Source organism: Vidua chalybeata, chromosome 17 (assembly GCF_026979565.1).
Source record: "Vidua chalybeata isolate OUT-0048 chromosome 17, bVidCha1 merged haplotype, whole genome shotgun sequence".
In the NCBI taxonomy this organism is placed as follows: Eukaryota; Metazoa; Chordata; class Aves; order Passeriformes; family Viduidae; genus Vidua; species Vidua chalybeata.
The window spans coordinates 11633368-11648081 of NC_071546.1; the positions used below are offsets into that span (position 1 = coordinate 11633368).

General features: G+C 47.0%; 1 protein-coding gene across 1 annotated transcript in view; it reads right to left on the reverse strand.

Annotated features, from left to right (window-relative positions):
- Positions 1–12997, reverse strand: part of GNAS (GNAS complex locus) — a 133754-nt gene extending 120757 nt beyond the window's left edge. Inside the window, exon 1 of the mRNA XM_053958244.1 lies at positions 12706–12997. Within this exon, the coding sequence (XP_053814219.1) occupies positions 12706–12949 (244 nt within the window). The 5' untranslated portion in view covers positions 12950–12997. The remainder of the gene's footprint in view (positions 1–12705) is intronic.
- Between the last annotated feature and the right edge of the window lie 1717 nt (positions 12998–14714).

A 14714-nucleotide genomic window follows, 5' to 3' on the forward strand; every position in this document is an offset into this window, starting at 1 on the left:
GCTGCTGTCATCAGAACCACAACCCACTGAAGTGTCAACAAACAAGTCCTTAATCAAAGGACAGGAGGAGGAAAAATATTGGCAGTTTCAGAGTGTCCAGGGACACTACTCCCACTTGAGAAATAAGAAGGTCCAGCTTGGAAATAGAGCCAAGCCAGTCAAAGTGTTTGACTGTCCCTTGAGTTAATCCAAGGAAAAGCTCTGTTCCCCCAACGCTGTCCTCACCGCTGTGATCAGCTCCTGAGTGTGAGGGTCCCTCCCAGAACTCACTGTGCTGAGACACACTGTTTTCCATAAGCATCTGGGTCAGATGTGACATAATCCCTTTCTGGAGGAAATTTTGGGAAGCACTGGAAAATTGCTGCTTCCCAGGTCACAGAAGCAAGTCTTTCTCTATGCATAGTAGGATGCAGGTGGAGGATAAAATTAAAAAACATAAATTAGGAATCTCTTCTAATAATGCAGCGTGGACAAATTCCTAACGGCCAAGGCACGCACTCTTCTTGTGACATCTTCACAGGAGAGCTCCACTGAACCAAACTGTCCCCACAGACCTAACAAATTCATGCCCTCCCAGCCCTGTTCCCATGGGGAGCTGGCAGGGATCTCTCCCACCCCCCAGCACAGCTTTAGCTGTACAAAAATCCCACTTTCTCTCCTCAAGCACAAAAGCTCCAGCAGCATCTCCCAGGCATCCGGTGCGAAGGGACGAGCCACTTCCGTGCTCCAGCACAGTCCGTGCTCCATCCCAAACGCACAAACACAAAGGGCTGCTCTTGCTCACACCCAGGGCTTGCCCAGTGCCTTTTGCTGTCCCTTTTGCACCTTATCCAGTGCCAGGCTGTTCATGGAATGTGGCCCACCCTCAAAAGCACAACGCGCCAGGGCAAGGCCTGAAGGTGATTCAGGGCCTTTCACTTGATGAAACTGTAAGAAAATTGGAACAGTCCTTGTGGTTTTGGCATTAAAAAAAAAAAATCCTGCCTAGCACAAGGAATGATTGAGTGTGCTGGTGGCTCAAGAGAACCAGGAGGGGCAATGAGCTACGAAAAGAATATGGGACTGAGCTACAAACTCTCCATCTCAAAAGCAATTACAGATCCTGTAATCTTAAAAGACTTAGAAACAGCACAGTTAAAATTTAATAGTTTGCTATTGGCCATGCTAATGACATTGGCTGAATAACCAACAAAAATATTAGAATTTCTCTGGAATAAATTCACCTATTTAGAAACTGGTATTCTGAAAAGTATCTGTGATCCTAAGGCTTGTACTATGTCCTGGTGGATTTTTTATTATTTCCCGCATTTTCCATGTTTGTCTGTGGCAAAGAAATACTCAAAGGAATGCTCCTGAGAGTCCACTCATGTCCTGCTAGAGCAGCCACCACCAAGGATTTCACGAGTCCACATCACATTTTATTTGTGTAAGAATCCTCTACACTCCTCCACGGAGGTTTCAAGTAATCAGAAGCAAGCTGTTCACATTAAAATTGCAATCTCAAATGATTATTTTACAATGACAGAAAATTAACCAGTCTGAGGTGAAGCTTTACAAGTTATCTCTGGAGGCAGAGAACTGGGCTTTTTGCTTTTGATGCAAAGAAATATTCCAGTTGTTTCAAAATACATTTGCCATAGTTTCACCCTTACATTAATACGGTAGCCTGCATGAAAAGGCTGTTCTTTGAGAATAACACACCAGATAATATTCAGATTTTCCATCTAATTCTAAAAGCACAACTGCAACATGCAAGCACAACACGCTAGCAAACTCGTTACAACTGTACAAATACTTTTAAAAAAAAATTATTTCTGGAAGCCCTGCAAAAGCTGGGCTTGAAATCTCTCAGTGGAATTACATTTTCGTTCAAGCAACACCACACAGTTTGGAAGCCACGGAAAATATCTATTAAGGCAGTTACTAATTTAGAGAAAAAATAACCCCAACTGGAACAGCGTCTGCAGCGCTGTTCATTGCACCACAAGAAAAATATTATTGTACTGCAGTGTGTGAAGCCTTGTAACAAAGATGACGCCAGGTCAAAAGAATCTAACTTAGAAAGAGAAGTTGAGGTTAAGGTCTTGCTTTTACTGTAAAAGATAAAAGTCCAAAAGCAAGTTTAACATGAAGGAAATGGTGAAAAATAGATGAGCTGAACTGACAGCTAACAAATTTTTTCCCCACCTTAATAAAGTTTTCCAGCTCCAAGAAGATGTCTTCCAATAATGTAAATTAAGAAAAGTAACTTAAGAAGCATTTTTTTAAATGTAAAGAAATTTAGGCATAGCAAGAGCGTTATAGAGCTGATGGCTCAAGTAACACAATTAAGAGATCCCAAAGAGAAATGATGGGAATTACATCCCTGAGTTGGAAACTTCGGTGCCTTAAACAATGGTGAGGGCAAGTCAGGTATTCATTGACAACAGCTCAAAGTCAGGGTGAATAAGGGGGTACCAAAACTACCAAAATGTGTAACCCAGGGCTTTTTTTTTACATCAGGTGCTTGCCCATGCAGCAGCACTGAGTCTGAGCAATCTCCTCCTCAACTGCAGCATCATTTGCCATAGAGATCTATCAAAAACTGATCTTCTCAAGAAACCCCAGATGAACACTGCCCACGCAATAGCAGCGGGGCAGTGCCACAGTGCCATGGAGATGTCCTGGGTTGCCCAAGGAGATGGCTGCAGCTTCCCCAGCACTCCCTGGCCCTTGGCTAACTCCATCTGCTGGCACTGCCGTGAGCCATTTCCCTCATTCTCCATCCCAATTTCACACTGGATTACTCCAGCAGTATTGGTAAGAAAGAGGTGATCTGTGCTGAGTGAGATGAGTGGGAAATGAAGACAGCAAGCATTCTAATACCATGCCAGGCCTGTTGTTGAGTAATCCAGACTTTGGACAAACAAAATAGCAAGCAGTTATACAGGACTACAAACATCTGTTTCCAAGAGGTGTCCAGATCATTAGCAGCTAATTCTATCTCTCTGTTACATTCCCTGCCATATGCTGGGAGATAATCTCAGCAAGCAACAGGGATTTTCATCTCAAATCCTAACAAATCTGCTCTACAAGGCTTCATAGTTTTTCTTATGTCACTTATGAGATAATACCTCTAAGCTGCTCCTCTCTGCTCTTTCTATGCCTTGTGTACTCTCCATCACAGCACCCAACAGTTCCTGCAACCTGCCCAGTAAAAACTGACAATTTCTCTGTGCCATCCTGGAAAAAAATCCCCTCTCTTGTCAAGAGTGAATATAAAATTTATCTCTTGGATAAACTCACACTCAGGCTGTCCCCCTCACCCTACAAGTCCCATCCTCCAGACGAATGATGGCAGTGGATTTGAAACAATCTCGAATGAACCGTGGCACACCAAGCTCAGGGGGGTGAGGATTTGGTGGTCCTGCCTCCTGCCAGCCCCCAAAGTGATGAGAAGTTCCTGCAAGCCCAGAGTTTCCACCAAAGCCACCAGCAGTGCTGCTGCTGGCGCGGAGGGACGTGCGGACGGGATATTTTTATCTCCTCTTCATTCCCATCCCTGTCAATCCAAAACAGACTTGAACTAGTGGGAAAGATGGTTCACGATGAGAAAAGGATTCCCTGGCTCGCTCTGCGTGTCACCACTGGATACATGGATCCCTGCCACTGCAGTGGCACAGCTGCATCAGCCCTGGCTTCCCAGCTCTCAGCAACCTTCCCAGACAAAACCAGCAAACCTACTGCTTGATTTTTAGCAGCTGAAAAGCAGCACTAAACCACATAAGTATTATGTAAAATGATCTTTTTCTAAGTATATGTTTATTGTGCACAGAAGAAGTGGATTTAATTACAAACAACTGGAAGTTTTTAACAGGCTGGATTGCCCCCTACTCCCTTTCTAAAAACTAAAGTTTGGCAGCAGCTTTTGGGTTTCATTGCAAGTCTTCTAAGTATTTCCTTGGAAAGACTTTACACTTGGTCCCAGGCAAGAAGTCAAAATCAACATTTAAAAAGCATGCCCTGCATAATTTCCAGGATTCAGCAGCATTAAGGTATACTTATGGAGGCCAGGAGGAGAACTGCTTTTTGTGCTTTTTGACTTCGTGCATAAAGATGGTCTTCAGACAAGGAAGTTTATATTCCAAATAATATTTTTAACTACATGTGGTCAAGTACATAACTTATCAGGCCTTTCCTCAGCCCCCTCCCAGAATAATCCTGAAGACTAAATACTTTTGCAGTATTTAGATTTTGCTTAGAAGCAACAGATTCTCAAACCTCCTAATGCAGAATAATTCAATAGCAAACAAAGTTTTAAATAATGTTTTCTTAAATTCCTTTGTACCATAAAACTCCCATTTGGGCTTGATAGTGATATTCAGCCTACATTGGCTGGTTCTGCACTCAAGTGGTTACACCCAGTTTCAAGGTGTGTCCCGGGGATGGAGTGTCCAGGTGGGATGGCAGCACACAGGTGACTGAGGGCACAGTGGACACTGCCCTTGCTCACATGAGTAATCCCATTGGAATCACAAGGATATATACATGTTTAAGAACTACCCACTCAAATTTCATGTTTATTTTTGTTTGGGGAAAACATGCCAGAAGGTTTTCCATGTGAATATCTGAAGTGCTGTTAAAAACAAATACATATTCTTCTGAAATAGGAGCAAGTGAAGTCCTGCATCACTCACCACCTAAAACCACAAAATGCTACAGATGAGGCTGAACTTCACAGAGGCTGGGAGAAATGAGAGCACAGGTAGTGTTAAGGGATCAGGGGAGAAAATATCTTTTACAGTCTAAAAGGAATTTGTTCCATGCTTCTCATCAGCAGAGAAAAATCAGTTGTATCGAATTGTGAATTTCCTGTGGGGAGGTAAGGCAGGGAAAGCATCAGGACAGTATTTCACAGAGTATTTTTCTTCTAAGCAGAGAGTTTTAACTGGTATTTATAAAAAACCCAAAACATCTGAATGCAAATTTTCAGCTCACAACACCATGCCCTTCTCCTCAGTATCTACATTTCCTCCCCATGTTAAGTCCCAGTCACACAAATCCCTCCATGCTCCAGAAAACCTCCCAGCTAACCAGTGATCCTGAGATTTCAGCATGAAAAACAACCAAGAAAAATGCAAATCCAAACAAATACAGCCCACAAACTAAAAATTGTGTTCAGTGGGGGATGGGGTAGGAAAGAGGAAGAGGTGGTGTACGTGCGATGAGGATGGACACAGAGAAAGAGGAGGTTAAACTCTAAAAAGTGCCTTTTTTCCCCTCATTTCTGCAGCAGCATCTCCCCATCAGAGGTGCCAAGCAGGCACAGCCCAAGTGCTGTGTGTCCCAGGGAGCAGAGCACCCACGTTCTGGGAGAGCCTGGGGACAGACAAGCTGCTGGTTTCCACTCCAGGCTCTCTGCTCTCCAGGGCACGTGGCCCCAGATGTGTTTGTCACCTCCACCAAGAAGCCAGCACAGCTCATCATCTCCAGCAAAGTGCCTGACAGGATTGCCCAGCTGTTGGTGTCCCACTCAAAGCGCTGTAACCAAAACTGAAGAGTCAGAAAGGACTAAAGCCTGGAGAACCCCTTCCTCCAGGCTTTGGTCCCTGCAGGGGCTGGCACACAGCACACATTCACCAGCAGCAAGCCCATGATCCGAACTGTTCCAGGGTATCAGTGAAATCTAAAATCTCTGCAATGTGACAGGAACAATTTACAGCTGAGGCTCGGGTTTCTGGCTGCCAAGGGAGCAGCACACACCTCACAAGCTGCTCTGCAAGGCAGCCTGAGCAGTCAGAAACAGCACAAGGGCAAGATGTGACTGATTCCAAAGTCAAAGGAATGTTCTCAAAATGCAAGAATTACATTATAACAGCAACTTATTTGGGTTTAAGCCTCCTGTAACATAATGCAGAGGAAGCACAACTGTGACAGCGCTTGTTCCCTCTTCCAAAACACTGAAACAGAAGTGGCTAAACAGGGCAAGACTGTAGACTGTAAAACTGCAACTTATTCCATGCTAGCAACCAACCCATCCTCCTCAGCATCTCCTTCCTTCACTTGGCAGAATAAAAATATCAACTTCTGACATCTGTGTGACACCTGCTGCCATCCCTCTACATCCCTCAGATGTAGAGAATACCCATCAACTTTTCTGCCCTCTTAGTGACACACAGATCTTTTAAAATGCTGCCCAGACACAGACACTGTGGGTTTTCTTTGCAGAGGGAACACATTAGAGGAAGTAAAGAAAATTTTGGCTGAGCTATTTATAAAGCTTGCATGGCTTGGTTCTCAAATGCTTCACTGAGCAGGGGAACAATAAGAATAAGTCATGGAGTTCAACTTCTCTTCTAAGACACATTCTTCAGGTCTGAATATTGAAACCATCATGGATTTATATGCCTGGTAACTGAGCTTTCTCATGAAAAGCATCTGAGTTGTCCTCACACCAGGGAATTGCCAAGCTCTTTTCCTGACATTTTTAAATTGTGGCAATTAGGAGGAAATTCAATGAAATCATGCATATTTGTGAATAAGGACACTCCCAAATTTAAGGGAGCAAGGGAAGAACTGCATGTAATTAATTGCACTCCCCGAGGCTTTTCCTCCAGGGAAGCCCTTGCACAGGAGACAGTTCAATTTAAGATGTCCCAGTGGAGAATAATGCCAACAGTTGCACAGAAGCAAGCAAGACATTTTGCCTGCTCTGGCAGCAGATGGTACTGACCAAGCAACAGGATCACAAGCTCAAAAAAGACAAGTCAAAAAGAGAGCACTGTTGGGGTGGAGTTTGAGCTTTAAAAATAAAAATTCTCAGATAACCCTGAAATTGGATCCATGGCTACAGATAAATGCACCTCTCTAGAGTGATGGATGATCATCTTTATGCCACCAGGCATTTAATGAGTGAAAAAAACAGATCACCACCACACAGAGATGGCATCTCTGCTGGGGAAAGGGAGAAACTCTGTACATTTGTGCTGCTGTGTGGCTGCACAGGCACGGCTGGTCCTGGGGATCAGGGGATCCTTCAGATTCCTCAACCCTTTCCCACAAAAATTCATGCTTACACATACACAGAGCATCCCTTCAGCATTAGCTACAACTGTGAAAGACATTAGTTTGCAGTTCAGATCCCTGTAGAGAACATTCACCTTGCCTCTCACAGCACTGCCATCCATTAGCAGCCCTCCATCCTCACACACTCGGAGCAGTGCAGCTCCAGCTTTTCAGACACCTTCCACTGCCAGACCCCATTTGAAGCAGCTCAAACTTTGCCAAACTTCAGATATGCTGGCTGGAGCTCTCCACACCATGTGTCTGCCTGAGGCTAATGATCTTTTTGTTTATGTGGAAGAAAGTCACTATCAGGAGCTCTCAAGGAAGAAAAAAAAAAAAAAAAACCAAATTAAAACCAAACCAACCAAAACAAAACAGAACAAAAAGCAGGACATGAGAAGTGGCTTGCCTCTCCCCTTCCTATGAAATTTAAAATGAGAGCAGGAGAGAAATTACTTTACCAAGGATCTAAAGCATAGAGGTGCCACCGCTGAGGACATTAAGTTGTTCTGAGATTCAGCAAACAATCACAAATCACATTACAGCTGCAGCCAGCATTGCTTGCACACCGGGTAAAGCTTTCTTAAAGTTTGCAAAGCTTCCCAGTTATTTTTGTTTGGGGTGAACATATTCCAAACCAGAAGATCTCCATTTGCCGACTGAAAAGGCATCACATTTTGGATACAGCAGTGGGAACTGAGTAGGACTCCTCTTGCCCAGGCTCCTCATTGCAAAGGAAGATCCATAATTAGCATTCCACCTCCTTGCTGCCCACAGCAGGATTGTCACTGGGAAGTACTGGGCAGATGGAAACCACAGAGATTCCCATGTCCAAGTGTTCTTGTAGTATCTGGTTATTTTTGGGAGCCCTATTGGAAAATATTGTAATTCCTTCACCACTAAAGACAGTCCATTTGGGGAAGTGCACACTGCTGCCTCTCCAGCTGGTATCACAGTGTGCAGCCTGCTACAAGATACACACAGCACAGGCATTCCCTAGGATTTTTTTGTCCTATTCCTGCTTTTCTTAAAGGGGAAATTTGGTATAAGATGTTTAGCGTGAAAAATATTGTTCCTGAGAATTAGGAAGCACCAAGATAAAGATTCCTCTACATTTTTAGTCTATTTTGTCCTGTACATCTTTTACATGATCTTCTGATAAGGATAACGTGCTTTTCAGCAGGGTGTGTGCCCTCTCTTGCAGCTCATAACACATGAGGCACAAGAAACAAACTGGGTGCAAGTGAATGAAAATCTTGTCAACAAGATGGAATTTTGTCAAGTGCTCAAGCATATGCCTGTTTTTATAATTGGGTGTCTTCCTCTCCCACACCATCCCGAGAGAAGCAGTGCCAAGATAACCTCCTGTGAGCTAGCAAGATAGGGAATAACCACAAGAGAAGGGATATTTTGTGGGATCTGCCATTACATGCTGCCCTGGAGAACCAGGCCAGCTTCAGTGTGCTACAGAGCTGCCCTGACCAGCAGAGCAGCACACAGCTTCCACCAGGGATAATCAGCTGTGCTTCTCACTCCTGGGCTGCACTTAGAGCACCTAAAACTCCCTTTGTAAAAGTGCTGAGTGTTCGCAACAATGAGGTCTGTGATCTAATTACAGAAAGTATTTATGAAAAAAAACCAAAAAAAACCAGAAGAAGTTGGGTACTATGGATTAAAATTAGTGACAGGGCATATAAAATCAGTGGTGCCTTTGGACAATTTCAGCTTTAGTCTTTGGTGGCATTTCCCCCTCCAGCATCCACAAAAGGAGGAGGATACCACCTCATTTCACAGCAGTGCCATGCACTGACATTTGTGAAGCATTCAGTCCCTGCAGTGATCAGTGCTACAGCGTGAGGAGCTCAACAGTTCTTTATTCAGCACAGGGTATGGACAGAGCATCGCAAATGGGCCACAGGGTGACACATTGTATGAGGAGGATAAGAATATTGAATAGCTGCCCATTCACTACACAACATCCATCTTGTGCCCTGAATGGAGTACCAGCTCTGTGGAAGAAAATACAATGTAAACCATACAAAACAGTCTTTAATTATATGGCAGGCAGGGGCTCACCATGCAGCACACACAGAGAGGGTGACTGTGGTCAGTCTTCACGCTGCTATTTCCCAGCTTTTTAAAGTGTGTTTTTCTTTTATATAATATATTTCCACATAAAAACCTCCCATTTGCATTCCCTATATTCATATTTGCACGAGCATAAATATTTCTGTAAAAACCATTTTTACTTAAGCACTGATGTAGGGAAGATTCAGAATGGTTGTTATTTTATAAGCTGTAGTTTAATATAAATATTTAGGGTGACAAGTGCATAGATCTCTATTCATATATTGCTATCTGCAGTTCCTTTTCAAGATGGGAATAAGCTACAAGTACTTTTTGCACAGGCAAGAGTTCAGACAGAGAGTGAAAAAGCCAAGTACACAGAGATTGGCAAAGCACTGAGAGGGGACCAGCCCAAGTTCACTCTCTTATAGCAAACCAGATTCATACTTTCAAGTCTAAAAGAAAAAAAAAAAAAAAAGAAACCCCACATTACTATCACAAGTAAGAAGAAAGCACACAGGTAATAGAATTGTTTTATGACAAAGTTTAAAATCTTTTCCCCGATAACCACACACTTTCACTTTTAGAGCCAGGATTGTTCTCCAACAAGAAAACAACCCCATGCAATGAAAAATCACCTCCTATTCCCAGTGGTATCCCTGAACTCACACTATGCTGCCAACATAACAGTGATTGTAATCTTGAAGTTGTGACTTGTATAGTTCACTAAACAAAATCCACTAAGATTACACCTGGTTGAGCATTTCACAAAAACAAAGCAAAAAACCTCCCACTGCCCTGCTGCCAGTACAAAGTCAGATTATTGCCTCCAAAACAGAGCAGATGCAAGATCTTTGCTCTACTGAAATTAAGAGACATTCCAGGGCTTGGGATTTTATCTTATACAGCATTGGTGATGAAAAAGGGCTGCAAAATTATTAAAGAAACCTCAATCAATGAACGGCATAAAGCTGTCCACTGAGTAACTGCACTGCACACCCCTGAGCAGACAGCTAAAATGATGAACTTGTCCTTCCAAAAAAAGGAACTACAATGTGGGAACATAAGTATCAGGCATCTGAAGAGCATAAACTCAGTGATCCTCTGAGTAACAGATGTGTAAGTTACACACACACTCCAACACCAAACCACACAGCACGGGCACAGTGACTTGTGCACTGCCTGTGTCCTTGTCCAGCATAGGAAGGAACACTCCACATTCCCAGCACAGCCCTTGGAAGTGCACGAGCTACTGCAGCACATGATACAAATAATTCAGCCTTGGGGACAGGACAGACCTGAAGCATCAGAGCAGTTTTCATCTGAAATCTGTTACTCTCAGAGAAAGAGCTGGCAGTCCCTTGCTGTCCATGCCAGCAATGCACCCCTACAGGAGCATGTCAGCCTAAAAACTGGGAACACAAGTGAGAAACTCCAAGTATCTACTGCAACTTTTGCCATTGAGCTTCAGCCCAAGCAAGGAGACACTCCTGGCTCTGCACTTTTTCCCCACCCTAAACCCATTCCTTAGAGGAAGATTCAGCTGCAGCTTTAAATCCCAGCTGGATGCTCCTGCCCCCTGCATTGAACATCACCCTCCTGCTCAATTTGTCTGTGCAACCCCTAAGCAATCTCAGCACAGACACACTCAGCTGTGGCAGCAATACTTGCTGATGTACATGAAGGATCACCAAATGTACCCCAAACTTCATATTCCAGTTTAGAAACAGAAAATCCTCAAAGCAACAGCGAGAGTGGGATGCAGGGGAGAAGCAGCGAGGGAAGGAAGCTAACTGGAAAACTGACAGTCCCCATGCAAGGAGCAGGGAAATGGGTCTCTGAGGCATCCCAAGATTTACAAGAGGGCCAAAAAGTGACTTCCTGCTATTCAACTCCAGGCTGAAATGTAATAAACGACTGCCAGCATAACACTGACTCATATCCATCAGATTTATAAATCAGTATTTCGACAAAGAAAGCTCTGTTGGCTTCACCATAGACAACTCTAAACCACTCAGATGTGTTGTTCAACCCACTCAGTGTTCAATGTCATTGCAGCAAAACCCAGCTCTTTATTAAAAACCAGGCAGCTGAAATACTGCCTACAGAAGCCTGTATCAGATAGCCTTTATGACTTAAAGGCTTGCAGATGAACATCAAAACTAGCCCTGCTGTTGGATTTTTTTTCTGACTTATTTAATCTACAAAGAAAGAAAAGTTCTCACGGCTCCTCCTTCCCACACTTGTTCACTACAGAACAAACTGGAAATACATTAAAACACCAAATGATAACACATCTACAGGTATGGGGTGCTTGAAAGGAATGCACGTTGGGTAGAGGTGTGATTCCTTACCAACAGTCACAGCACACAAGCTTTACTCTTCCCACGTGTGTTGCTCAACCCCCTTCCCATGAGGAGGAGGGACACTTTTATGAACACACTTGCATCAGTATAGCTGCAACCACATCAAAAGAGGCTCTGCTTCTGGAATAGAAACTTTTACCACCAAGATGCATAAAACAAGGTCCAATATTGTTTTCTAAAGCTCCTTAAAATTCTGCTTCTCTATTACAGGCTGCAAACACACACCAATAAGATGAAGGCCAAATTTTGCTGTTTATGCCCTGCAGAACCACACACACTCCAAGCATGAGAGGCACTAAAGTTATTTGTGAGTATTGGAATATTCTTTATTATTCTGTATGAATAATACTCTCTATTATTACAAAATGCTCAGAGTAACCAGTATTCCACCTGCATTGCACTGGGAGGCGGAGGAGTGGAAACATTTCCAGCCTCTTTCGACTTACCTGAAGGCCAATACATGACTTCCTAAGCCTGTTTGGGTTGGGGTCGTGTACTACACAAGCTCAGACATCACACAACTGCATCATTAAAATGCCTTTCCATAGGGCACCCCTCGGGACGGCAATGCCGGTGCTGTCACCGTGCAGGAGCATCCCTGCCCGTGAGCCCTGCGCAGTCCAGGGCAGGGAGGAGCTGCCATGCAGGGAACAAGGGCTGGTGCACGGGGCAGCGCTGGATGGAACCGCACAGCCCGAGAGGCTGCATCTCCCCGCTGTGCGTTCGGGGAGGCGGAGCGGACAACGGCAAATCACTCCCGCACACGGAAAACTCGGGCTTCCTCCTTACGGGAGAGGCGCCCCCGCTGCTGCTGCCGCGGTCCCTCTGCATGGCTCTGTGTGAGCAGCCAGCGTGGGGACAGCGTGGGGACAGGCGGCCGCAGCCCCGTTCTGGCGCCGAGCATCACCCGGGGTGCGGCTGCTCCTTCCCTCGGGCCGGCCATCGGCTCCTACCGCACACGGCAGCCGGCGCGGCCGGGCACGGAACCCCCCCAGCCCCGGTACCCCGGGCCGGGCACGGCAAATCCCGGCCCCGTTTCCCCCGCGCTGCCGCAGCCCCGCCGAGCCTCCGGAGCCCCCGCCCGGTGCCGCCGCCACGTGCGCGCCCGCCCCGCCCCGGTGCCCCCGCGGCCGCCGCCCCCTCCTCCCGCTCGGGCACCGGCAGCGGCCTCGGGCCCCGCACCTGCCGGGCCGGGCCGGGCCGGGCCGAACCGCGCCGCCCCGCTCACCCAGCAGCAGCAGCCGGTGCGTCTGCTTGTACTCGCGCTTCTCCGCCTTCAGCGTCTTGTCGATGCTCTTGCTCCGCTTCTTGTCCGCCCGCTCCTTGGCCACCAGGTCCTGCCGCAGCCGGTGCCGCACCTGCGGGTCCCCGTGCTCCGCCGGCGCGGGGGTGTCCGGCTCGCCGCGGCTGCCGTAGGGCGCGGAGGGGTGCGCGGCGGCCAGGCGGGAGCGCAGGCTGTAGCACAGCCCCATGGTGCCGGAGCCACCCGCCCTACGGCGCCGCGGGCATCGCTCTCCGCCGGGGCGGGCAGGGCGAGGCGGCGGCGCCCGGCGGCCTCTTAAAGCGGCCCCGCTCGGCCGGCGGAGCGCGGGTCCCGTCCCGTCCCGCCCTCCCGGCCGGTCCCGCGCCGCGGCCGGCGGGAGCGGCCGCACGTGATGCGGACATGTTTACCGTATTCTCTGGAAAGCGGCCCCCGCCGCAGCGCCGGCCCTGCGGGGGAGCGGCCCCCGCGCCCCCACCCCCCCCCCCCCCCCAGCAGCGGGGGTCGCGTCCCGCAGCGCCCGGGGCCGGCGGGGACCTGCGGGCTCTCTGCGGATTCTCCGCCTGCCCCGCGGGGAGAGCCGGGGGTCAGCGCTGCCCCGTTCCCCGCGCCCCAGAGCAGCGGAGCCAGCGCTGGTTTGACGTTCCACCCTGGCTTCTGCCGGGTCGGGACCTGAGCCGACATCCCATCGTGAGGATGCTGCGGTGCCAGGGAGAGCCCTGTCTAGTTTGGACACTGCGCCTGAGCTCCTCGACGCAACACCGGAGCCCACTGGAGAGAAGGATACTAAGAACTGTGCCATTTTCATGCCCCATTTTTAATTCACTTCCTGCCGCACACATATTTGTCAGTGACTTCTTGTTATTTTCTACCAATGCCGTCATCCAGTGGAGAAGTAACTGATGAACTTCCTCTGGAGGCACCACGTCTGCCTTCTGACAACAAACTTCACGTTCAGCTTCTCAGTTCTCTCAATTTACCTGGCCTGGGGTGGTGATTGTGGTTGTACCCCTTCCCTGGCAGCATGGGCTGTGCACAGCACTGCCAGCTTTGTCATGCTGTATTTTGTACTCATCTCCGGCCAGCTCTGAGCATTCACTTATGAGATGACTAATGCTCTCTGGGGCCTGGCCACACATCCTGCACTCTGGAATTGAAGCTTTCCAATCAGCTCTCTGTGCTGTAGCCTGTCCTCTGCAAATAGCCCGTGTGGTTCTCACTGAAATCTCCATTTCTTCTCTCGGTGCTTGCTCACAAGTTAGGTGTCTTCTTGATGCAAATTTCTCTTTCAAAATCTCCTGCAATTAGTACGACAATTAGTAAGTGTAAGAATGAAATCACTACACAGCAGGGAAGTTCACTTTGCACATCACTGCTAGCCCAGGGTTTGACAGCAGTTGCTGCCTGTTGCAGGAATAAATCCATCTCACATCAGGCTCAAGATGCCCACATGACTCATTCTGCCTCCACTGTTGTAATGCCTTTTCCTCTGGGACCCAGAGTTCGTTCTTCTGATGAACACACCCCTGAGAATGTAATATAACAAGAAAATGTAAAGGTCAGCCTAGAAGATTATTAATAGTTTTCTTTCTCTTCCTGTGCTTTTTAGAGAGACACTGAGGCGAGAGAAATCTTGTACTCACAGACAGGACAGTTCTTTGAAACAGGCTGGTTTGTGGGGATCTGTCCATGTGCCACCTGCCAAAAGGAAAGGGAACTCTCTTGAGGACTGTGAAGAAAACAAACAAACCCAAAAACTAAAACAACAAACTAGTAGGAACATTCAGCCTATAAATTTGTTCTCCTGGCTCTGGGGGTAGGCAAGCAGAATTTTCCTGCTGGTGCAATTCACAGCAAGACAAGTTTAAGGTCAGCCTGTCTTGGTTTGGTTACTCTGAAAACTTTGCCAGTGCAAGTGACAAGTTCAGCAAAGCACACCAAGCCCACCTTGGCTGTAATGTCCATCTTCTGAAGTA